The 26,499-nt window shown below is 40.3% G+C and overlaps 1 protein-coding gene across 2 annotated transcripts; it reads right to left on the reverse strand.

Annotated features, from left to right (window-relative positions):
- Window positions 1–271: 271 nt before the first annotated feature.
- CNRIP1 (cannabinoid receptor interacting protein 1) lies at window positions 272–20,636 on the reverse strand. Of its 2 annotated transcripts, XM_027131874.1 has the most exons (4): window positions 20,523–20,636; window positions 19,970–20,218; window positions 17,729–17,879; window positions 272–1,283 (listed from the first exon to the last, which is right to left on the reverse strand). In XM_027131874.1, exons 2-4 carry the CDS (start codon window positions 20,146–20,148, stop codon window positions 1,119–1,121), a joined length of 495 nt encoding a protein of 164 aa, XP_026987675.1. In that variant the 5' UTR covers window positions 20,149–20,218; window positions 20,523–20,636; the 3' UTR covers window positions 272–1,118. The 2 variants fall into 2 exon arrangements, with proteins under 2 accessions (XP_026987675.1, XP_026987674.1); XM_027131873.1 differs by having other exon boundaries at window positions 19,970–20,535.
- Between the last annotated feature and the right edge of the window lie 5,863 nt (window positions 20,637–26,499).

The raw sequence follows: 26,499 nt of genomic DNA on the forward strand, positions 1-26,499 counted from the left end.
TTTGCAACAAACAGCCACACCGCCTCCCCTTTCAATATAAAAGATGCCTGAATTCTAATCTTTGGGACAGTAGTCCACCATCTACCTGGTCTGCTGGCTTTCCGAATAAAGTCATCATTCTGTGCCCCTCCACCTCATCTCTTGATTTACTGACCTGTCGTGTGGTGAGCGGTACCTGCCTGGATTCAGTAGCGATCTTAGTAGAGCTGGCCTGGAGCAGAGGTCCACCTGCTAGACAGATATTGCCCAAATTAAGAAGGCAAGTCAGGGATGATTTTCAATGCCTTTATTAAGAAATATCAAACGTTGATTATAGTTCCATACACAGTTTTACAAAGTTCAAGTGGAGGGGAATGTAGGGAGGCCATCAGCATGCCTGTTTGGACACCACAGTCACTTGCCAAAGAGTTAACCCTGTCACTTTGGTCACCTTGTTTAACAGTGGTCCACACAAGGCTCGTTCCCACTTCCACTAGGCCACAGCACAATACCTTACATTATTTGAGTTGTAATACGTTACAAACACTTCTTAAATATTTGTCCTTTTCTTTTGTCATTATTCTTCCCTGAAATAGCCGAGCTGTTTATAGAAAGCACAACACTTGGGTCCCATTGACTGCTGTTTGCATCACATTTTCACAAAGGCTACTTTGACACAGATGGAAAACATCCCAAGTTACATGTTACCCTTGCACACTTGGGATGGAACCCAAGCACACTGTTATTTTTTATTTAACATTGAACAAAAAAGAGGGAAGCACTCAACTTGGAAACAAAAGAGCACAGTCATTCAGTGGAAAAGTTAAGTGTGGGACACAGCCTGCGGATTCCACGGAGCTCCTCCAAGTGGCCACCAGCATGAGCAAGAGCAACTGGAGGCAGGAACACCAACACAGAATACAGAAAGGGAGTCTCTTGGGCAGGGTACATCATGACCTTTTATGTCAGGGACATCGCATCAGAGGGGAATTACACATTCAGAATAATCAGGGCTAGTAGATAATTGGCACCCAATGGGAGACAGCAACGGAGTGGTGTGCCTTGGTGAAGGCTTGTGCTGGGTTATCTAAAAGTGGATCTTTGAAGAGACTGTCCAACAGCATCAGAAAGCGCCATCTTTAGAGGAAGGACTCCTTGTTCACCCACATGAGACTGCGGGTCTCATTGGGCTTGCATTCGTACTCAATGACGGAGAAGGGGCTTCCCCACTGGCAGTGATCTCGCTTGTGGTAATTGTAAAACTTGACCTGCCACACCGTCTCGAAGGTCCCAATGTCAGTGAACTGAGAGAAGAGAGACATGCCCCATCAAAACCTCATTCTGCCATGAGCAAACATAAGAGTTGATGTTCGTGAAAGAGATATAATAGGGAAGAACAAATCTGACTCCATATTAGATCTGTTTCTTTTACTTCAACCTTTGTATTCTTTTGCTTTTGCTTTGAGTTAAGAATGTTGCCTATGGCCTGCAATATACAGGACGGCCCATTCTCAAGGCTCTGACCTTTAAGAGTACAACACTTTCCCATTCATATAAAGATAAAAAGTGCAGAACAGAGAATAACATTTGTCTTGTTGGAGGTTTACGGGAACATCGTGACCTGACCTACATGGACAGCTGCAAGAACAAAGGATTCCGGCACCAAGAAGTTTACACCAACCAACTCCCCCTTCACCCCTGCCCCTCACCTGTTAGTATAAACGAAGCCTGAATTCTGACTGGGGTAAGATGGTTCTCTAGGACATTAGTCGGCCACCTTCTCAGTCTGCTGGTTTTCCAAATAAAGTTCCCCCAATAACTTGTCTCCCGACTTACTGCCTGTCATGCAGCGAGCACAGTGACTTTAGACATAGTAACAGATGTACTGTGTAATGAGGTGTAATCTGTGTCATCACTCCAGGCTCTTGTGGTCTGAAAGCTCAGGCCCTTACTCTAATGAACTATCTTCCTTTATTGTGAGAGAGATTTTCCTGAAAAGCTGTCTGTAAACCATTTATTTCTCTGTAAAATCTTATTCCCATCCCACTCATGGCATTTGTTATCATATTGCCTTTAATACAAATAACTCCCCAAGTGTATCTGTTTCCCATATTTAGGTTCTGGAAACTTCTCTTAGAATCTCAGAATTTCAGAGGTTGCCACAGAAGGGAGATTGGGAAGAGAAGAGAGGGAATGGTGTTTAATGATTGTCTTTGGTTTCTTTTACGAAAAATAGCTGTACAAAATAACACGTGCACAACGACACGAAACAAAAGCTACAACTGCCCTCCATCACTAATTTCAATTCCAGGGAAAACTATGTTATCGGAAGCATTTGTTTGTTAAAGACCCTACTTTGACTTTCAAATACTATTGAGTGTTTATAAGCCACGCCCATGTCTCAGGTTCTGATTTTACATCACCCAACACCCTATGTGAGTACCTACTGTGTGCCTCGTACATAGGAAAATTTGTATAAGGCATGATCCTTTGCCCTCAGGAAGTTTGCATTCTACTTCCAGAAGGTAGGCCCTGCAAACACTGCACGGAATTCTACGGAGTCCTGAGCACACAATTCTCATGTAGCTGAGAAGAGGGCACAGAATACCCTAGAGGCCATTGGGCAGGGGCTCAAGTGGCCTGTAGGGTAGCCTGGCCCTGCCACTGCCTCCTGGAGCTATTTAGGGGATGTGGCAGTAAACAGCATGATGCCTGTCGTTATTTTCTCCTCTGACCCACCCCCCGTCATGGGAAGAGGCCAGGCCTGACTTAGCAGGGTTCTTAGACTTGTCAGGAGCCAGAAGACGTCGTGGGGGAGGGCTGTGAGCAATAGGAGCCTTACGCTTGCGGCTGCTACAGGAGGAGGGCGATCAGGTGCTCCCCAGATAGCCTTCCAAGATGCTCTCAAAATCATTGCCTGCCCCATTGCCTCATCCTGCTAATCGGACTCTAAAACAAGGTATGGCTTGCCTTTGAGAAATCTGCTTGACCTGAAACAGTAGGTGATATACCTAGAGTCCACAAATCTTCTCCCAGGTAAGAAAATGAAGGATCTCTTTTTAGAGAGTCATAGCTTAAAGACCTGTGCACATATATGCAGCTTTATTCACAAAAGCCCCAGCCTGGGATCAACCCAAATGTTTCATCATTCACCTGCTGATAGACACATTTTGGTACATCAGTAAAATGGCTTTCTACTCAATAAGAGAACATACCGATTCAGGCAGCAACAGTGACGGATCTCAAAGACATGCTGAGCAAAAGAATCTAGACCCCAAAGAATACATGTACTATATGATTCCATTTATATCCATATATTTTATATCTCCATATAATTTATAGTGATAGAGTATAATCTATGCTGACAGGAAACATCTGTGGTTACCCAAGTTACCTGGGGTAGGAGGAGGGAATTGATGATAGATGAAAATGTGCAAGAGGGAACTTTCTGGGGTAATGGAAACATTCTACATCTTGATTGGGGTGGTGGTTACAAGAGTATACGTATGTGTTTGTTAAAACTCATTGATCAGTATACTTAAAATGGGTACATTTGTTATATGTAAACTATACAACAAAGTTGATTAAAAATTAGAACTATGGATTTTTAGTGAGCACCAAGGAAACAGGTATTCTGAACACTGCCAGTGGGAACTGAATTACATAGCCTTCCGGAAGGGTGATTTGTATCAAGTAAAGGTGTGAACATACTTGGGTCCAGTAATTTCACTTATAATTTACCTTAAGAATACCACAGGGTTTCGAGTAGTGAAAAATTGAACACTAACTTTCCATCCTTAATTAATTATGGCATATGTGTATAGTGGAATACTATATAACAATTCTAAATGTAAATATTTACTAAAATTTTTCTAGTATATTCTATATTGTCACCTGAACTAAGCAGAGTACCAACAAGACTGTCTAGTGTTAATTCCATTAAAATTACACATGTGAATGCTGATGGAATAAGTTTTATTTTCTTCTATGTACTTATTTGTACTTTAAAAATTTAATGATTGAATTGTACTTTTATAATCAGAAAACATGTTAAGGCAAATTGTAAGTATTTACAAGTATTACCAAATAGCTAATATCCTTAATGTAAAATATTATATGAATTAACTAGTAAGAACTACTAAGAACATTTGGATAAAACTGGACAGTTCATTAAAAACTTGGCTAACATCTGAAAAATATTCAAATGTAATATTATTAGTAATTAAAGAAATACACACTTTACAGAGATATTATTCACCTATCAACTTAGCAAACATTTCCAAATACTGGAAGCAATTTAAGCATCCAACTTTAGGAAATTATTATGAAAATGGTGGAATATCTGTACTATGAATTTATGTAATCACTAAACAGGAATTTAGTTTTAATGATGAAAGAAAATGATTACAATTTTAACAGAAAAAAGATTAAAACACTTCATATACATTATGAGTTCAAATACACAAAATAAGATATATAGAGAAAAGAAAATGAAAAAATATTAACAATAGCTCTCTAAGAAATTGTTTTTATATCTTTTCTACTTAGGTTTCTGCAATAAATAGTTACTTTTATAATCAGAAAGAATATTTTAAGTGGTGAAATGAATCTATCACCCCTGAAAAATGAACATATATATCCCTTGAACCCTAGGGATTTAATAAATTCTATTAAGGATACATATATGCTAATGAAAATATTACAACTTTGTTTACAATAGGGTAATGGTGGTAATAACAAACCGATATCTCATTTTACAAATCACCAAGATGACTTATTATTATTTTTGACCAGCACAGGACACTGTACATTTTAAGTGCAACTGAATTAAATTAAGTTATAAAAATATTTTACAAACACCAGCTAAACTTCTGAGGGAGCAGCTTGATATCAGGCTAGGTAAGTGGGAAAGACAATACCTTTTCTGAAACAGATATAAATAAAAGTTGGTCACAAAAACAAACAAAGATGATCACGACCACAGGCAAAAAAACAAAACAAAACAAAAAGGCTTAAGGCACTACACTTATACCTGAATGACCTTAAAATTAATAAAGTCTCAATCTAAGAGTTCTCAGTAACACAGGAGACCAAAATAGAAGTCTGTTGACAGCAAGTCACAGCTAAAGATATGGGATGTTTAGGTGCTTCTACTTTGTTTCTCTGTTATCAATGTTGGACCCAAGGTCTTATTAAAGTAAACTTAACTGCTGAATAGGCATATGTCTTCCTCTCTCCCACACCTTAGTTGTTTTAACTTCCCATTAACCTTCTTCCTATTCTTCCTTCTAGAGTTCTATTTCCTGGGCATCTCTCTACCTAACTCAGGATTTCTTCTCTTCTGGCTAAGAACAGATGTGCTATCCAAAGGTGACGTTACTCTTGAAGAACAGAGGAAGCAACTACAAGCTCTCCATTCCCTCCCAACCCATCTGTGCCTTCCAAGGAAAATTTATCCGGGCAGGCTCCCAGGTTATGCAATTATACATGGTATAATTCTGTGCATTTAATAGCTCTTTTTTTTTAATACAATTACTTTCACATATGTCATTGCACATTGGTGTTGTGACTGGTTTTAACATCTCCATTTTAAGGATGAAAGAACTAATATTCAGAGAGGTTAAGTGAGTTGGCCTAGGTCTACACTGTGCAGCCAGCTAATGCTAGAGGCAGGTCAAGAAGCTAGGTTTCCTAATTCCCATCTAGAAACTATAATCAATGTACCAAATTATTTATATAAGCAAATAAGCTAAAAGGTACTGAACGGTTTTTCTTTTTTCTCCCTGAGTGAGAAGAACATCTATGAACTGCCGTGTGTAGAGTGCTTTAGGACACTACTATGGACTGAATGTTTGTAGCTCCCCAAAATTCATATGTTGAAGCCTAAATCCCCAACGTGATGGTATCTGGAAGTGGGGCCTTCCAGAAGTAATTAGGGTGTGAAGATGGAGCCCTCATGAATCGGATTAGTGTTCCCTATAAAAACAGACACGAGAGGGATGATCTCTCTCTTTCTCTGCTTTCCTTCATGTGAGAACACAGCAAGAAAGCAGCTGTCTGTGAATCAGAAAGATTGTTCTCACCAGATACCAGGTCTGCTGGCGCCTCGATCTTGGACTTCCAGCCTCCAGAACTGTGAAAAATAAATATTTGCTGTTTAAGCCACCCAGTCTATTCTGACACTGACACTCTACTACGTACCTGGACATTTTATTTGCCTTAGTGTTCTTATAAGTGGCAAGGTTTGGTAGACTTTTATTTCACAACCCATGTGAAAGAGAACCCATCAGCTTCCAAAGAGAGGAGACTCATTTGCTGTGCTCAGTAACAAATGAGGAATCTGAAGAACTTGTTTTAAACAATTTCCATGGTGGTCTTACAACCAAATGCCCTAGAATCCCCAGAGTACTTCTCTCTACTCACCATTCCACCCAAATCCACTGGAGACATGTGAAATTCACCAAGAATAGAGTCACTTAGAAATCCACTGACTTGGGAGCACAGAATGAGATTATATTGATAGAGACATGATGTTATTTCCTTAGTAAATAAAATCAGTATAAATAAGCATCTTGGGGCTTCCCTAGTGGCGCAGTGGCAAATCGAGGCAACACAGCTTAACCATCCATGTTACAAATAAGTTCTTCACCAACCATCATTTGCCTTTTAATTTAAATTGCCTTTTAAGGAAAATTTAACTTTGTTTACAATGTTTAACAGGAATTTTACATTTATGTAATCAAAGCTTTCCATTTTCACCTTTGGATTTCTTCCATTTCTTTAAGGTTTTAGATTAATTCTTTTCATTTTGATTTTTTACAAAGTTGACTTTTTACAGATAACCCTGGGATCCACCTGAAATATCTTTTTGAAGTATGGCATCCAGAAAGAACAGCAGTGATGTTTCCCCCAAATAGCCAATTACCCTAGCATCATTCAGCCAATGATTTATAAAAATCTGACAAACTACTCTGAGGTAACCTTAGACTCATAAGAAGTTGCTTTGGTGTACCTTTAATTCAGCTTCCTTTGCTGGATTCACCTACTTGATTAACTGCATTTACTTGGGGATCTCAAGACTTCCTTATTACCTGTGAAAGTGGTTGTGTCTGTAATTTACAATACTTAAGCTTGACAAAAGTCATAAAATAGTGTTAAAACATATGTAAGGCTTTCATCACTAGAATGAAATTTTCAATTAACATTATAGCCGCTGACTTGATCAGGAAACCTTCTCTAATTTCAATTAATAATAACTCTAGGCCTTCCCTGGTGGCGCCGTGGTTAAGAATCCGCCTGTCAATGCAGGGGACACAGGTTCGAGCCCTGGTCCAGGAAGATCACACATGCTGCAGAGCAACTAAGCCCGTGCGCCACAACTACTGAGCCTGCGCTCTAGAGCCTGCGAGCCACAACTACTGAGCCCGCACACCACAACTATTGAAGCCCGTGCACCTGGAGCCCGTGCTCCACAACAAGAGAAGCCACCGCAATCAGAAGCCCGTGCACCACAACAAAGACCCAATGCAGCCAAAAAATAAATGAATAAAAATTTTTAAAAATAATACTAATTTCAATTGTAATAGAATCGCGTATTACAGATAAAATACAAATGCATGGCCAATGCTCACACCAAAAGCTGTGCGATCACTGTTGGAACAATCATTCACCTGCTTCTTCTAGAGTGGAAATTATATTTAAGAGCCTAGGCTTTGCTGCTGGGACTCATAACATGCTAAATACCAGCTTAAATCTTTTGGAAAATCATGTACAGTATAAACATATAAATCAAGTTTGAATAAGAGGAAAGTTAAATCTCATAAAATCCCAAACTATGGGAAAACCAAAATAGACTGTCAACTCTATGGGAAAAATAACCGTCTTCATTTTAAAAGAAGAAATCATAACAGAAAATGAAAATTTTTAATGTAATTATATTTCTACACAACGGAAAATAAAAATAAAGCGATAGTGAGAGAAATATGACAGATACGGCAGATTGTTTATCTTTATTAGGAGTCTGAGTTTTTTAAAAAATAATTTCCAACAGAAGTATTGATGAAACATGAAAGAATAATATACACAAGAAGAAACAAAATTAAATTAACAAGTAGAAATGTTCATTCTTGTGATAGTGAAAAGTAAAATAGAAAATCTATTTTTTTAAAGTAATTCTCAATGATGTCATAATTTTAACAAAGCCAGTAGACTTTATTGCTAGTAACATTGTAAAATAGTATGTACATCTTAAAAAAAAAAAAAAACCACCAAAAAGGCCATATGTGGGAACAGCCATAAAGATTCAGTTCTTTTGACCAAGTATTTTTACTCCGATTGAGGTAACTATACGCACAAAACTTCACATTATAGCACTTTTTATGATGGGACAATCAATATATCTAATATCTGGGTAAGAGTGTAATCATTATGATATATTGTGATAGAGTCTTATGTTACCCTTAAAATTATAAAAATGAATATGTAGAAAGTTGTACAAAATACGTATTAAAAGCTATTGCAACTACAGAATGTATATATGTGGAAGGTAATCTGAAAATGAGCCATATCAAAATGTAGGGATTACTGGTGCTTTAGAAGTTTATGCACATTTCTGAACCTTGTCATGATATTTTACAATTTTTTAAGAAAATCATGCAAAGCCCTTGAAATGCTGGGATGCGTCCCCACACTTCTCTGTGAGTCTGTGCCCAACCAGAAAGGAATCCTACATAAATTTGTGGGATTTCAGTCCTATTTGGTGTGATCCTAAATGACAGTATTTGAGAATCTGACTTTCTTCAGCAAATAATTAGTACCACACCCCTAAAGGTAAGTTTGTAATTTTCACACCATGTTAGGGCTGACGGTGGTCTTAGTGATCAGATAGTGGAATCCACCTATTCGCATTGAGGAAACAGGCCCATTGAATGAAGGTTTGCCTGGAATCACAGTTAATTACAGAAGTAGATGGCATCCCAATACCTTCATAACTTCCAGTTCTAATTCTGACATTCTAGACGTTTCCTCAGGCACCCATAGCACTGATGTTTCCCTTGGTGAAGAATGTAAATTTAATAATCCAGGAACTTCCTGCTTAATTGATTGCATTTACCTGGATATTTCAATGTTTTGGTGTTGTCTGTGAGAGTGGGGTATGTCCATACTTTTTAAAACTTAAGTTTGAAATATTGGTAACTTAAACACATTGTAGGATAATGATGAAGGCTAGCTGAAAGCTTCACCACTAGAATGAACATTTGAATTTAACATAAGAGCTGCTGACATGATCAGGAAACCTCTAATTTCAATTGTTTTCCTTAGAATCAGCCTATTATAAATAAGATACAAATGCATGGCCAATGCTCAAACCAAATGATGTGCGATCATTGTTGGAACAATCAACTATCAATCACCTGCTTCTTCTAGAGTGGAAATTATACGGAAGAATCTAGGTTTTACTGTTGGGACTCAGGATTCATTAGTTACAGCATAGAGATCCTTGTCACTACAACATCCTCCCAACGCATCTAAAGGCTCTCCAACCTTTTAGCCGTGCCTGGACAGGCAATCCAGACTTATGTTGAGTAAGAAAATCTTTCGTTTCATGACTCGGTCTAAATCATTCTCACATTAAAAAAATACCTTTGTTTCATTCTCATTCAAAATTATGTAGAAGTTCTCACTTTACAGATCCAATTAAGAAGTGTTTAATTGAGTTCTTTCTAAAATAAGTTAATCTTCCTCCCTAGGGTTCTGTTTACACCTATAGCAAAAGAAGTATGACTCCACCCTTCTAAAACCAGAGCAAGTTATACCTCTGGTCCCCTCAGCCCATACTGGTTCCAGGGAGAAGGTGGGGAGGTCTGCTCTCCTGCTCTGTGACCACCTGGAAGATGGGGTACAGTCTTATCTATGGTGACCACTCCTGCACTTGACCCAGTGCTCAGTACCAGTTCAGTGAAAGAATGAACAACTTAAAGTTAGCTCACTGGCCCTTGGGCTCTCATTAAAATTCTGACAGATGGCCAATAGGCACATGAAAAGATGCTCAACATCACTAACTATTAGAGAAACACAAATCAAAACTATAATGAGGACCACTTCATACCAGTCAGGATAGCCATCATTAAAAAGTCTACAAATAACAAATGCTGGAGAGGGTGTGGAGAAAAGGGAACCTCTGTACGGTTGGTGAGAATGTAAATTGGTGCAGCCACTATGGAAAATGGTATGGAGGTTCCTCAAAAAACTGAAAATAGAACTACCACATGATCCAGCAATCCTACTCCTGGGCATATACCCAGACAAAACTATAATTTGAAAATTATAAATGCACCCCTATGTTCATAGCAGCACTATTTACAATAGCCAAGACATGGAAATAACCTAAATGTCCATTGAAGTGAATGGATGAAGAAGATGTGAGAGATATATATATATATATACACATACATACATACACACAATGGAATATTACTTAGCCATCAAAAAGAATGAAATAATGCCATTTGCAGCAACATGGATGGACCTAGAGGTTATCATACTAAGTGAAATAAGTCAGAAAGAGAAAGACAAATACCATATGATGTCACTTATACGTGGAGTCTAAAATACTATACAAATCAACACATCTATGAAACTGCAGACTCACAGGTATAGAGAACAGACTTGTGGTTGCCAAGCGGGAGGGAGAGTAGGGGAGGAAAGGAATAGGGGTTTGGGATTAGCAGAGGCAAACTATTATATATAGGATGGAAAAACAACAAGGTCATACTGTATAGCATGGGGAACTATATTCAATATTTTGTGACAAACCATAATGGAAAAGAATATGAAAAAGAATATATATATCTATATATATGTATAACTGAGTCACTTAGCTGTACAGAAGAAATCAACACAACATTGTAAATCAACTATACTTCAACAAAATTTTAAAAAATAAAAATAAAATTCTAATAACTTTATTTTTTTTATTAATTAATTTATTTTTGCTGTGTTGGGTCTTCATTTCTGTGCGAGGGCTTTCTCTAGTTGTGGCAAGCAGGGGCCACTCTTCATCGCGGTGCGCGGGCCTCTCACTATTGCAGCCTTTCTTGTTGCGGAGCACAGGCTCCAGACGCGCAGGCTCAGTAGTTGTGGCTCATAGGCCTAGTTGCTCCGCGGCATGTGGGATCCTCCCAGACCAGGGCTCGAACCCGTGTCCCCTGCATTAGCAGGCAGATTCTCAACCACTGCGCCACCAGGGAAGCCCTCTAATAACTTTAGTATTTGCAGTTCTGCTTCGAGTTAATGTTTCCTTTCAACTCTAATTACATATGCTATTCTCGATACACTACGGTAGAAGGACACTTATTTGATTTAAAAGAGATTTATTTTGATCCACCAGCCCTTTGTTGGATGTGTGATCTTCAAATATTTTCCTAGAAGTCTAAAAATACCTTTTAAAATGTGTTTCTGTAGAAATGGATGATTTCCTCAGAAAAACAACTAAAATTGACTCAGTAAAATCTTCAAAGCCCCCCAAAGGCAAACATTATGGACTAAGTTGAAAGTTAGGGATATTCCTTCCAAATACCATTATTTTGGATCCTGACTTTTATGGGGAAATTCTGTCAGACTTTCAAGTAACAGCTAAATTCTATGCTATGTAAATTGTTTCAGAGCACAAACTACGAAAATGTGCCCAATTCATTTTATTAAGTTATTAACCCTAACACCACATCTTAAATGGTGAAGAACCTTCTAATTGTCCTTTGCCTATCTCCTACATATTGCTACTAGACCGATTTTAACAACATGCAAATCTTGTCACATTATCAGGAACTGGAAGTCCTACATTGAAATGTTTTTAAAAATGGGGAGTTGGTGGGTGAAACTTACATAGAGAATTATAAAATCTGACAAAATATAAACAAAAACTATTTGAAGGCTTTAAAAAGCAACTAAAAGCAGGACAGAAACCAGAGTTACCCTTGAAAGATCTCAACTATAACAGTTAAGAATTGTCCCTGCGGCTTTTTTGCTTGAGGTTACTCCCCAATCCCCCGGCAGTTCTGGCCCAAGTAAATGGCAGCTTTATCTGCGAGAAGTGGCAGAAGACAGTGTTCAGGGATGGCAGAGCAGCTGGAAATTTAGGGAGAAAATCCTGGAAACAAGAGAGCTACGGAAGAGGTGAGACCCAAAATCTGACTATAACTCTGCCATAATTCTTCCCTAACTGCTTGTATGGGCTGGTGGGAGGGGGCTTTTTCTGCTTGAAAAAGCGGACAAACCAGTAGAGTCTTTTTTTTCTTTCTTTTCCAAACAACAGAAGTTTATTGTCTCACAGTTTGAGAGGTTAGATGTCCCAGATCAAGGTGTCAGCAGGGTTGGTTTCGTCTAAGAGAAGACTTTATTCTTGAAAGAGAAAATTATGCTGAATAAGATTTGCAAGTTCACTTTTTTGTTTGTTTGTTTTGGTTTTTTAATTGAATGCATTCCCAAACCTGAGAAGTTGGAGTCTTACTGGTTTGAAAGTATCAAAGCAAAGGGCTCAGGACTGGCAGAGCAGCTGGAAATTTAGAGAAACCTCAGGGTGGATGGATCCCAAAATCTTAGTATAAACTGTCCAATTCCTTGGCTGACTGCTAAACTCCACTGGAACAAGGGAACCAGGCTAGAAAAGCAGCAACTGGAAGTTGAAAAAAATTAAGCAGAGATATCAGCTGCTACCCTGCTGAGAAGACAGAATTTGTAGTTTGAGTCCAGCAATGTTACTGCATGCTAGAATTTAAAAAGAGACTAATCCTCAGTAGAATAAAAGAAACTAGAATCAATAATATATTATCTACAATGTTTAGTTTCTAATCAAATATTATCAAACATGTAACAACACAGGAAAGCATGACCCACATTCAGGAAAAAAAGTCATTCCTACTCTAAATGGGGCCAGATACTGGATCTACCAAACAAGTATTTCAAACCAGCAATTATAAATATGCTCAAAGAAGTAAAGGGGCACATGGTCTCAATGAGCAAACATAGGGAATCTTGAGCGATGCAAACTATAGAAAATACAAATAAAAAACTCTAGAGCTGAAAAGTACAATGACAGAAAAAATTTCAGAAAATAAACACAAGAGTAGCCTGGGAATGGCAGAAGAAAAAAAATCACTGAGCTTGAGTATACATCAATAGAAATGATCTAATTTGAACAACCAATTTTCTTTTCTTTTAGAAAACTGGACAGGACTGTAAAGATCTGTGGGATAATACCAAGCTGTCCAATGTGTAATTGAGGAACTACAAGAAAAGAATAAAGTTAAAAAGAAATTTGAAACAAAATAACAGTTAAAAATACCCAAATTTGGAAGAACACTAACTTACAGATTCAAGAAATTCAGTGAGCCCCAAGAAGAAAAGATTCAAAGAAATGCACACTTTGGTGCATATAGTCCAACTATGGAAAACCGAACTGTACAATATACAAAGAGATCATTTTACTCTGTGTGTATATGTGTGTGTGTGTGTGTGTATAGCCTCAATTAAAATACCTTAATGCAAACAAAAGAAGGAAATAAATAATTAAGATAGGATCAGGGGACTTCCCTGATGGTCCAGTGGTTACGACTCCAGGCTCCCAATGCAGGGGAGCTGGGTTCGATCCCTGGTCGGGGAACTAAGATCCCACATATCACAACTAAGCCCATGGTCTGCAACAAAGACACAGCACAGCCATAAATAAACAAACAAACATACAAATAAAAACTAACTTTTAAAAAAAGATAGGATCAGAAATCAATGAAACAGAAAAATGGGCCAGTGGAGCATATGAAAACAAAGCTGGGTTTTTGAAAAAGCCAATAAAATTGATAAATCTCTAGCTAGACTGGTTGGTGGGGGGGGGGGGCATGGCAAATTATTAATATCAAGAATGAAAGAGTGGACATCATTAGAGATCCTAAGACATCAAAGAATGGTGGAGGATTATTACCAACAACTTTGTGCCAACAATTTGACAATTTAATTGAAATAAATGAATGATATCAAAGACCAATTACAAAAATTAACTCAAGGGACTTCCCTGGTGGTGCAGTGGTTAAGAATCTGCCTGCCGATGCAGGGGACACGGGTTCGAGCCCTGGTCCAGGAAGATCCCATATGGCACAGAGCAACTAAGCCCGTGTGCCACAACTACTGAGCCTGCACTCTAGAGCCCACGAGCCACAACTACTGAGCCTGCGTGCCACAACTACTGAAGCCCTCACGCCTAGAGTCCGTGCTCCGCAACAAGAGAAGCCACCGCTATGAGAAGCCGGTGCACCGCAACGAAGAGTAGCCCCCGCTCGCTGCAACTGAGAAAGCCTGCGTTGCAGCAACGAAGACCCAATGCAGCCAAAAATAAATAAATTTATAAAAAAAATTAACTCAGGGCTTCCCTGGTGGCGCAGTGGTTGAGAGTCCGCCTGCTGATGCAGGGAACACGGGTTCGTGCCCCTGTCCGGGAAGATCCCGCATGCCGCGGAACGGCTGGGCCCGTGAGCCATGGCCGCTGAGCCTGCGCGTCCGGAGCCTGTGCTCCGCAACGGGAGAGGCCACAACAGTGAGAGGCCCCAACAGTGAGAGGCCCGCGTACCGTAAAGAAAAAAAAAAAAAATTAACTCAAGAAATAAAACCTGAATAGCCCAATATCAATTAAGGAAATTGAATTTGTAACTAAAAACCTTTAGACAAAGTGAAATGCATGCTTTTATTGGTGAATTCTATCCAACATTAAATAAGAATAATATTAATTCTATACAAACTCTTCCAGAAAACAGTAGAGTGAACAACTTTCCGAATAATTTTATGCAGCTAGTATTATTACTCTGATACCAAAAACCAGACAATGACAAGAAAAGAAAACCATAGACCAATATTCCTCAGGAACACAGATATAAAATCCTCAATAAAATGTTAATGAGGGACTTCCCTGGTGGTCCAGTGGTTAAGAATCTGCCTTCCATTGCAGGGGACGCGGGTTTGATCTCTGGTCGGGGAACTAAGATCCCACATGCCATGGGGCAACTAAGTCCGTGTGCCACAACTACAGAGCCCGGCCGCAACGAAGAGCCCACGTGCCACAACTAAGACCCGATAAAGCCAAAAAAAATAAATAAATATTTTTTAAAAAATGAAAAAAAAAATGTACCATACATAGAAAAGCTTAGGGATTCTACAAAAAAAAATCCCGAACAACTATTAGGACTAATAAATGAAATCAGCAAGGCCTCAGGATTCTAGATGAGTATAGAAAAAAAATCAATTTTATTTCTACATACTAGTAATAACCACCATTTATAGTAGCATTTAAATATGAAATACTTAATGGTAAATTTAACAAAGTACGTATAAAATCTGTACAGGGAACACTGTAATACATTATAGAGATGAATGAAAGAAAACCTAAATAGGCAGATATATTCATGTATCAGAAGGTTCAACAGTAAAGTGTCAAATCTTTCCAAACTGGCATTTAGATTTAATGCAAACCCAATTAATACCCCATTTTTTGGAGAAATTGACAAGCTCATTCTAAAATCTATATAACAATGCAAAGGGCCTAGAATAGTCAAAATAACTGAGTAAACAAAGAGGGAAGATTTAGGCTATCTGATTTAAAGACTACATTATAGACCATGAAACAAAACTGTTTGGGCTCTTCTAGGTCTTTTGCATTTCCAAATTTAAAAGATTGATATATAATTAAGTATGTAAAGTAACTGGAATTCTCATACATTGCTGGTTGAAATATGAAATGGTACAGCAGTCTGGATATTTCTTATATGGTTAAACATGTACTTACCATGTGACTCATCGAATCTCCTCTTAGGTATTTACTCAACAGAAATGAAAACATCCTCACTCTAAAACTCATACTCAAATATTCATAGCAACTTTATTCATAACCTCAAAAGCTGAAAACACCCCAGCTGTTCATTTATTGGTGAAGGGACAAATCAACTGTAGTATATCCTTCCCATGGAATACTACTCAGTGATAAAAGGAACCAACTATTTATGTGACAACATTATGCTACAATGACGTTATACAAGAACATTATGCTAAGTGAAAGAAGTCAGACACAATGCTACGATTCTATTTACATGAAATTCTAGAACTGTTAAAACTAAGTTATTGAGACAAAAAGGTCAGAGAGGGCTAAGCCTGGGGCCATCGATTACAGATGGGCCTGGAGGAATTTTTTGGGATGACAGAAATGTTCTATATTTTTGTTGGGGTGGTGATTATACAGTAGTTAAAATCTATGTAACTGAATACTTTAAATTGGTGTATTAATGTATTTACATACAATTTGTATGTAAATTGCTTATCGAAGTTGACTTACAAACCTTCAATGAATTCCCACAGGCATTAAGATAAATTCAATAAGGAAAGAAGGTCCTGTAACATCTAAACCCTACTTTCCTCTCCAGCTTAATCTTTATTTTTTTTAATTTTTAAAATTTTTATTGGAGTATAGTTGATTTACACTGTTGTGTTAACTCCTTCTTAATCTTGAGTCAGTCTCTGCCTCACTGTCTGCTCCAGCTCTACAGGGCTTCTACTCATTCACTGAAACACATTCTGCTCTCCCCCAACTGTTGATCCTTGTACCTCCTTTTTCCTCAAATGCTCCCTCTTCCCTCAACTCTTACATATCTTTAGTTCTTTCTCAAGAAAGCCATCCCCTAAATCTTGAGCTAGACTAAGACCCCTGGTATATATCCCAAGGGTACCACTACTGTTTCAGTACATTTTGTCTAACAACAATTAACTACTTTATTATCGATAATCATGTATAAAGTATGTTTTCCTCCTCTAGATAAGAAGCCCCATGAAGCCAGGGATATCTATTTTGTTCACCACTCTTCTCCCAGTGCCTGACATATATAGGAAATCCTTATATATTTGCTGATAAATCAACCAAACAAACAAAAATTTTAAAACCCTAAATGAAATATTAGCATATTGAATGTGGTAATATATTACAAATAATAAATGACATTAAGTAGGGTTTATTTTAAGAAATAAATGGAAGTTTAGTATTTCAAAGTATATTTTATATTTATTCCATTAATATATCAAAGAAGAAAAACTATCTCTGTAGATGGGAAAAGGAATTAGAAGAAATTCAACACACCTCCCAATTAAAAAAAAATACCTCTTAGTGAACTAGAAACAGGATGCTTTAACATAATAAATATTTGAAACTAACATTGTATCTAACAGTGAAACCCTGGAGACAAGGATTACCACTATTAGTAGGCAACATTATTCTAGAAACATTAGCCAATGCAGGAAGGCCAGAAAAAAAAATCAAAAAATGACACAATTATATGTAGATTATGGCTGTCTGCCTGAAAAACCCAAGATCGTCGAATGAAGAACGTTAGTAAGCAAGTTCAGTAAAATGACCAATTACAAAATACACAAACACGTACTGCAAAAGCAATGTATTTAAAACAAGGCAGCTTTGGCATAAGTGTAGACAGATCAATGGAACAGATTACAAAAATGTAGGGAGAGACTTAAATTTTTGCCACATAAGAAATTACTATGAAACTGATCACTGGAGAAGCATGGATCATTTAATTAATTGTACTTGGACATTATGAACAAATATATTCGAACATGAAACCATGAATTGAAATAATGTTTCGTATTTTCTTTTCCATGGTTTCCACCTGCCTTGGCACCACACTCCACAATCCCAGGCAGGCCTTACCGGCATGGTGATCTGGATGGGCTGCCGTTCTCCACTCTTGGTCGGGGGCACACCTTCTGTTTCATATGTTCCTGTATATACGATTCTGTCCCCATCAGGCTCTTTAGACTTCAGTTCCAGCGGGACAAGCACACCACCAATGGAAATGTTCCTGCAATGGACTTGAGTTGACCACATATGGTAGGAATTAGCTTAGGCGCCCTGTCCTGGTCTGGACCACAACTCCAGGCAAAAACCCCATAGGGTGTGGCTAACAGAGACACTGTGGTGTGGCAGAAAGTTCTGAGAGTTTAGGGGGCTTGACTTCCCCAGCTAACCAGTCATGTGACCCTAGGTCAGCTACTTAATCTCTCTGGACTGACATCGGTATTCTCATCCAAAGTACTTGCACAAGGCTGAGTTATACTCTGTCAATGGTCTTCCTCTTTAGTTTCTCATCTGTGGAGCTATTAAAAACCTACCTATACCCACCCCATCTCAAACCCCAGAGAATAGGATTCAGTTGGTCTGGGGTGTGGTTTGGCACTAGAAAATTTATTTTAAGGTTGCATAGGTGATTCTAATGCACAGGTAGGATTGAGAATCACTGAACTAGTTCTCTAATGGTTTTTTCTTCTGTTCCAACAATCAGGGGTCCCATAATTTGGGGTACTCTTCCTCAAGCCAGCCACACACCAAAAATTCTCACTGGCATCATTTCTTCATGTTAGGGTAATGGTTCTCAAAGTGTCATCCCTGGACCAGCAGTATCAGTATCACCTGCCAACCATCAGAAACCAAATTCTTAAGCTCCACTCTAGATATGGTAAACTAGAGTTTACTACATCTAGGATGGGGCTCAGCCATATGTGTTTTAACGAGCCCTCCAGGTGATTCCGACGTAGACTCAAGTTTGAGAACCACTGGGTTAGGGCACTGAAAAACTTTGATAAAATTAAAGTGTAACCAAAAAAAATAGTTTTATCATTAACACAAATTTGTTTTTACATTAACTTGAAAAATAGAGAACTATCTTGAAGGAAATAGAACAGATAACTTGGTAGAAGGGGTTTTGCCAGGAAAGAAGGGAAAGAAAAAGTCTGCATTATAACCAGATGCACAGAACACTGGGGAATGTGAGGATAATGGGTGCTTGGAGCTATCAGTGATGGGGACAAGTAAATGGACCAAGAGCATTAGACGCAACTCAGGTTTGGCTCTAGGTCATTCAGTTGGAGCCTGGCATCTAGAAGGCCAATACAAGTTTGTTGAATTAACAACTACTGGAGGACACTTAAGCTATAAAAGGTGCCAGGTGGAGTCAAAGCCCTCTCCACCCCACCTCCCAAGCTCAGCCAAAGGTAGATACAGTACAGGATGGTTTATTTCCTCTTTCCACACTGGACTTTACACCATGCTTACTTGGAAGCTGAGAGGTAAAGGGTTCCAGTCCTGGATACTTCCCCATAAGCTACTGCACCCTCCTACACTGACTTGCCAGCCAGAGCCTACTGGATGCATCAACCTCTGGTAGCAGAGAAGAGATAAACCTGCCACGAATAAATAAGTATAAAAAAAACCATCCTTTTGTTGTCAGGATGTTGCTAATCACCAGGCTGAACAGACAATTGGGGAGAAAAAGAAAAACACCAGGCAAGGAAAACCGGGAAACTAGGCCTAAGCAGAGGAGGCTGCCTTCCGTCTTGCTCTTCCAGTTCCGGGGTCCCAGGCTCATAAGGGTTGATGGAGGAGTGGGGTGCATCCCTCAGGGAGCCCCAATAATCACCCGCCCCCGACTTTACACCTCATTCGTCAGCCTTTCTCCTTCCTTCAGCCTCACAGAACGGGGCAGAGGACCGAGATTGCGGTAAGTGAACTCCGCGGCGAGCTTCTCCCCTCTGCCCCACCCCGGCCGCCTGCGGGTCCGCGCCGATGGCTGCACAGAAGGGATGAAAATTCTACAAGGAAAGAAAAAGCCCCCAACCCCTGGCTTCCTGTCGCTGTTTTAAACATCCCACCCCGCGAGGCGTGGAGGGAAGCGAGAACAGCGGAGACAGTAGTGTAAGGCAGAGGACGGGACCTAGGGTGCAGGGAGCTGACCTTATACCCGCCCCCCACTTCCTCCCCGCCAACCTCCTGGGCCCGCTGGGCGCGGTGCGAGGCAAGAGGTGCCCAGGAGAGGCTCAGGCTGTCCCGGGGGCCTCGGTCCACCCCGCGTACCCCAAGTGGGGCCGGTCAGCCGCTGCGCGCGCCCGCACTCACTCGACCTGCAGCGTGGTGGGCTTAATCTTCACCTCCACCTTGTAGGAGGAGCCCGTGAGCAGTTTGATGGTGCGGTTCTGGCCGAAGCGCTGCCCGTCCACCTTGTAGAAGACCGGGCCGTCGTTAGGCTGGATGCGCAGCGCGATGGAGAGGCGCACAAGGCCCGGCAGGTCCCCCATGGCTGGGCGCGGGAGGGCGGGCGCGGCGGCTCAGGGGGGGCGGAGGACTGCGCTGGCTGCGACCCGGCGGCTAGAGCGCGGTGGGCGGAGAGGAAGCGAGCGGAGGGAGAGGGAGGTGGTGGAGAGAGGCTGCGGCTAGGAGCCCGAGCCGTCGCGGCCGTCAGCCCCGGCTTCCGAGGAGCAGCTCCCGAGGATGTGACCCCCCGCCCCCCTTGGCGAGGAAGCGCGCCCCAGGGACAGCTCCGAAGTCCCGAGCTCCACCATCCCCCGCTTCCCGTGCCTAGCCCTCCGCGCACCAAGGGGCTCGCTCCGGCCCGTAGGCCGCGGGCTGCTCAGCGCAGCTGGGTGGGAGAGAGTTAATCCTGTTTACGCACTACAATCCCCTCCAGCTGGGGAAGAGGACATTTTGACTCCTCCTAGAGCGGCGCGGGGCGGGGGGAGGAGAGGATTGGGAGGGAGTGGGTAGGTCCTGGGTTTAAGTGGCACTACACCAAAGGGCGACACCTCGGAATCTGGACACCCCCTCTGTCAGCGGAGGACTGCGGATACCATTGCTTGCAGATCGAGCCCCAACCAGGCAGGAGGAGGCTGAGAGGCGAAAGGGAGACGGGAAGCGGGGCTGGAAACCGTTAGCCAGTGATTTTAATCTCAGGAAACATGTCTTTCCAAAGCTTAGGGGACATGGCTGAGGGAAGGCGCAATTCCATCTAATGTGGACTGCACGCCATGCTGAACTAGGAATGTGTGCAAGACAAAGAAAATAACCAATATATATTCAAGGGGCTACATCTTCTCATGGGTGTTTATTTCCATTATGCATGTCCTTGTCTCAAGAATGACACCGTGTAATGAATCACATATATTTACACAGATCTTGTAGGATGAGCTATTAATCCTGTCACAGGTAACTGGCATGTCTCTAAGGCATACATAGGTGGTGACAGTGGCCAAGGGGAGGGATCGGTCAAAAGATTAATGGCAGGGCACCCGGTGCGACACCCGCAGAGTTTAGGTTTGCATATTAAGCATGAAGTCAGTTGACAGCTTGCGATTTTGGAGACAAGGGGAAACCAAGGGTGTTATGGCTCCACTGGGAATGACTTCGGATAGTGGAGCGTGATCACCTGCTTCAGCACCGCCTGGTGGATAGTACCAGGGCCGGTGAGCACACCTGGGGAATGGAGAAACGGGTTAGTGAGGACGAACGGGTAGGGATGCGTCTATTTGGTGGTTTTTGTTTACTCAAGGTAGTACTACTTTTCTTTAGAAATAGCATCATCTCGAGGGTGTGATCTGTCTCTTGGAAATGGTTTTCTCATCTGTAAAATGGAGGGAGGGAAGCAGATGCTATCTTTTTTGGTAGGGTGGTTGTGAGAATCAAATGAGAGAATGCACATTCCAGTGCCTGACTCTAATATTTGCAATTATTATTAGGTGGAAATGCAAATGGTCGATAAGCATATGTAAGGATGCTCACCATCGCTAGCAGAAGAGCCAGAGGAAAGCAAATTGAATCAGTAATATCAGACTATTTGGCCTATCAGCTTGGCAACATTTTAAAAGACTTATAATTCAATGTTGGTAAAGATGTAGGGAAATCAGCCCTCTTAGAAGTAATCCGATGAATTTATTAAATTAAACCATATATATGTGTATATATCTATGTCTATCTATATATCTTGAGTCAGAAATCCTACTTAAAAAAACCTGCCCTTCAAAAGAAATAAAGGCATCATTACATTGTATATAATTGGATATATGTAATTGTAATATGGGTGTTTATTGCAGCATTGATTGTGAAAATCAAAACCAAGCATAAACTGAATGCTAACCAATGAATAAATGGCTGGAACAGTTCTCATACACCCATACTATAGGATTTATGCCACTGTTAAAAATAAGTTGTATGTTCTATTGGCAAACATGTATATTTAAAACTATTAATGATAAAATTGGGGCAGCTACACAGTGGCAAACTGTGGAAGCCTGAGGGCAGGCATTTGTGCCTGTGTCATTCATTGCTGGATCCCTAGAATACACAGAGTAGTGCCTGGCACATAGTAGGTGCTCTGTAAATATTTGTTGAATTGAATTTCTGTCCTTGGTGTTTTTTTTTTGTTGTTGTTGTTTTTCTGCGGTACGCGGGCCCCTCACTGTTGTGGCGTCTCCCGTTGCGGAGCACAGGCTCCGGACGCGCAGGCTCAGCGGCCATGGCTCACGGGCCCAGCCGCTCCGCGGCATGTGGGATCTTCCCGGACCGGGGCACGAGCCCGTGTCCCCTGCATCGGCAGGCGGACTCTCAACCACTGCGCCACCAGGGAAGCCCCATTTAACCATTTTAAAGTGTACAGTTCCGTGGCATTAAGCACATTCACTGTTGTGCAACCATCGCCAACATCCATCTCCAGAATGTTTTCATCTTCCCCAGTTCAAACTTTCTTTCTTACTCAGTGAATGCTCAGAACAGTGGCAGAATGTCTGGCTGTAACACAGTATTATAGGTTGTATCTGATTGGTGAGGTGTTTAATACTAGGCACATGATAATAACTAACAGATGTCTTTTAACATGCAGGTGTTATGGCAATTTTAATAATTTTTTTCACAAATGCAATAATGTATTTTTAAATGCACTTTAGCTGAAAACCACATAGTGCACCACCAGATAATTGATTACTATAATAATTATATTTGCAGACTCTTACATAATTCTGTACTTTTTTCTTTTTAGTATGACTTATGTTTCCTATTCTTTTACTTACACCACAATACTACACCTGAATTAGATGGGATTCATTTGCAAGTGGTTGCAAGTAAGGTAACTCAATTCTAACCAGTTTAGGGAAAGACTGTCTGGGTATATTATGTAACAAAAGGCAGAGTGGATGAAGCAATATATAGCAGAGGGAAAGGGTCAACTGGACCTCAGGAATCACTGGAACTAGAATTTTTAGAACCAAATGTTTGGAGAGAGAGAATCATTTCCCAAAATAAGGGGTGCTGTTTCCCAAAGAAGCCCCAGTGAAGGTGCTGGGCAGGAAAAAGAAAAAAAATACAAGAACAAAAATAAATGATGGAGGGGTATTTGAGCTGAGAGGGTCTAAGTCTGGTGCCCAAACTCTGAGCCTAGTGCCTGGTAACCCTGTCATCATGGATAGCCCTTGTCAAGTTAGTCAGATTCAGCTCCCTTGACCCTGCCTAACTTTGTAGAAAATATGACGATGGAGTTCAAAGACCAAATGGGAATTTTTGATGATCTCTTGAAGTTTATTCTGCATTTAGAGTTCTCTGATTAATTAAGAAACAAATTGAATAAGGGAAGTTAGAACAACTGGGTGTTTCCCACTTCCCACCCCTCGTCTCTCTTCTCCTCCTGCACACATGTGCCCACACGCTCAGGTGACTGAAACCCCTTCACACTGGAACAGAATGCACAGTCCCAGTCACTTTCTAAATGTATAGGACGTGTTTGTGGACATAAAGAAGTTCCAGTGCCCTGAAACCACAGAATACAATGCGATGATTTCCTGCTAATGGCTGGCCTGGCTCCAAGCTTTTGTTAGGATCATGTGATTGACTTGGCAGAGTGATCATTATTTTCTTGCTTTTCCTGCCTTATGTTTTTCAAAATGTCATCTTGAACAATCACAGGACCTTTAATACTGACAAGTAAGAAGCAATAAACAGTGGGATAGATTGTGCATTGTCACTTAAAGCACCATATACTGTCTGCAAAGATACTGAAAAGAGTGATTGAGGAGAACTGGAGAGTTACACAGCAGGTTAAGAAGCAGTGAATAAACTTTTTTTTCTTGAGAGGGAAAGATGCTTTAAACCACAAAATTCAGAAAATCTGACCAGTGTTTTATGGAAAATAATGTGCAGAAAAAAATTCCCCCTCTTCTTTTACTAGTTCCATATGTGACACACAGACATTCCAAAGGCTGGAGTTAAGTCTTGGTTTCAGGGAGTATCTTAGTACACCAGGGTTCGTAGGCTGGGCACCCAGACAAGGGGTTGAGTTTTGAGTCAGAGCAGAGGAGTCTTGAGAGCAGCAATATGTGAAGGGTTAGTGTTAGGAGCCCAACAGATCTTGGTCTAACATAGGTGCTGTATTAATTAGTATGCATGCATAAAAAATTACCCCCAAACTTAGCAGCTAAAAACAATACATACTGATTATTTTACAATTTCTGTGGGGTTAGGTTTCTAGGGTGACTTTATTGCAGAGTCTCCTCTCCCATAAGGTTGCATGCAAGCTGTTAGCTGAGGCTGCAGTCATCTGAAGGCTCGACTGGAAGAGGAAAATCTGCTTCCAAGCTCACTCACACGGGTGTTGTCAGGAGGCCCCAGTTCCTCTCTGATGTTGGCTGGCGGCTTCAGTTCCTTGCCATATGGGCCTCACCACACAACATGGCAGAGATCTGAGAGAGAGAGCGTGCATCCGAGACAGAAATTTATAGTCTTTATAACTTCATCTTAGAAATGACGTTTAACATCACTTCTCTCACATGCTATTGTGATATGGGAAGGGACTACACATGGCCCATGAACTAAGAATGATTTTACATTTTCAAATGGTTGGAAAAAAAATAAAAAGAATAATTATATTTAATGACATGTGAGAAGGACATGATTCAAATTTTAGTGTCCCTAAATACACTTTCCTGGAACACAGCTATACTCACTTGTTTAGGTATTGTCTACGGCTGCTCTCACTCTGAAATAGCAGAGTTGAGTAATTGCAACCAAGACTGTATGGCCTGCAAATTCTAAAAGATTTACCATCTGGCTCTTTGCATAAAAAGTTTGCCAATCCCTGATTTAAAAAAACATTTAAAATAATGTCCTTGTTACTCATATTGGCAAAAGAATATGAAGAACTTTAAAAATTGATAGTAGAGTATATCTTAGGGATTAATATTTGTGTAATGACATAGGAATAATATATTAACTCTTATAGGCACTCTGATAGTTCTACGTTCATTCGGCATATATCCAATTCAGATATTTGATGGGCAATGTGCTATACTTCAACAGATAATGGGAGGCATTATTAAACACTTCTGGTGTTTGATGAGAACAAATTCTCCTTATTTGTTGTATTTAACATCGATTTAATCTTTATTTTTTAAAAAATAATCTTTAAATTGTCATCTATTTTGTATAAGTTGTTAACTTTTTAAATATATGTACTACAGAAAAATCAGAGTATAATATCAAAATCAGAATATAATAAAAGCAAAACAAAGAAAAAATGTCTACAGTTTCACTTACCCTGTGGAATATAATCACTGTATATTTTAGTGTATATATTTATATATTAGAGAGACAGGACAGAAATTGTAACATTTCCTAGATCCTTTAGTTTGATACAGTACATTTTGCATATCCAAAAATATGATATAGTATACAGTGTTTCCCAAATGTAGTTTGACTGCCAAAACTCTTTCCTCAAAATTAATATTAATATCACCGAGTGCACTAGTGTTCTATAAATGAGTGTTCCCATAAGTATTTAGAAATACTGTGTTGGATACACATCTGGGGATGTTCTCTTTTAAGTGTCATTTGTTGAGGGTCTAGAATAGACTCACATCATCTACTAGTAAGTTTTAAAATAAATAGAATCAACCTCTATTTTGCTTTAATTATGTGTAATGTACTTAGGGGGACTGTGGCCTCCCGTCCAGTGTGGACTCCCCCTTCTCTCCTCTGGGTCACCCAGCTCTCTTTGGTGGGATGAGAGGCAGGAAGGGCATGGAGGCAGCAGAAAACCACAGTCCTAAGCAACTGATACCCAATCAGGAAATCCACCAGAATGAGAGTCAGCCCAGGGTTTCTTTCTCACAGCAGTGGCGATAGGTGTGGGGCAACATAAATTCATGACCATTTGACTGTGACCACACAAAGGAGGAAAAACAGGTGGCCCAGTGGTTTGAAACACTCCTTTTTATCCACTCTGCTTTGACTGTAACAGAACCACCGCACATCCATTTGCACGGGCTCTCAGGCCCTGCCTGATTCCCTGCAGTCTTAGTGGGGTTGCCAAATACAGTGCTCCGTGCTGGCCGACATGCAGGGAAAAAAAGCAGTTTGGAGATGAGTCCTAGGGAGATGGTGATTTTCACTGCTGCGGGCTGAGGGCCACCAAGGTTCCCGTGCTTTCTGAGGCCTGAGCATTCTACTTGAACTATGGGAACTTACTAGTGTCCTCCTAATAAATACTTTTTATTATTTAAATAACTGAAAGGTAGCAGGATTTGCCACCCCCAGATACGGCACTTTGGCATAATGATTAACTTGAGCCGAAGGCATCTGAGAAGAACTGATACAAGAAAAGCTCTCTGCTC

Source organism: Aethalodelphis obliquidens, unplaced genomic scaffold (genome assembly GCF_003676395.1).
Source record: "Aethalodelphis obliquidens isolate GAN/ISIS:26980383/991018 unplaced genomic scaffold, ASM367639v1 scaffold40, whole genome shotgun sequence".
In the NCBI taxonomy this organism is placed as follows: domain Eukaryota; kingdom Metazoa; phylum Chordata; class Mammalia; order Artiodactyla; family Delphinidae; genus Aethalodelphis; species Aethalodelphis obliquidens.

Bases quoted from the DNA above. Each gene is read 5' to 3' on its own strand.
- CNRIP1 (XM_027131874.1), bottom strand. From the start codon at position 20,148: ATGGGGGACCTGCCGGGCCTTGTGCGCCTCTCCATCGCGCTGCGCATC. The intron at 17,880-19,969 runs GTGAGTGCGGGC...AGTCCATTGCAG, and splicing joins CCCACCACGCTGCAGGTCGA to GAACATTTCCATTGGTGGTG. The intron at 1,284-17,728 runs GTAAGGCCTGCC...CTCTTCTCTCAG, and splicing joins CCATCCAGATCACCATGCCG to TTCACTGACATTGGGACCTT.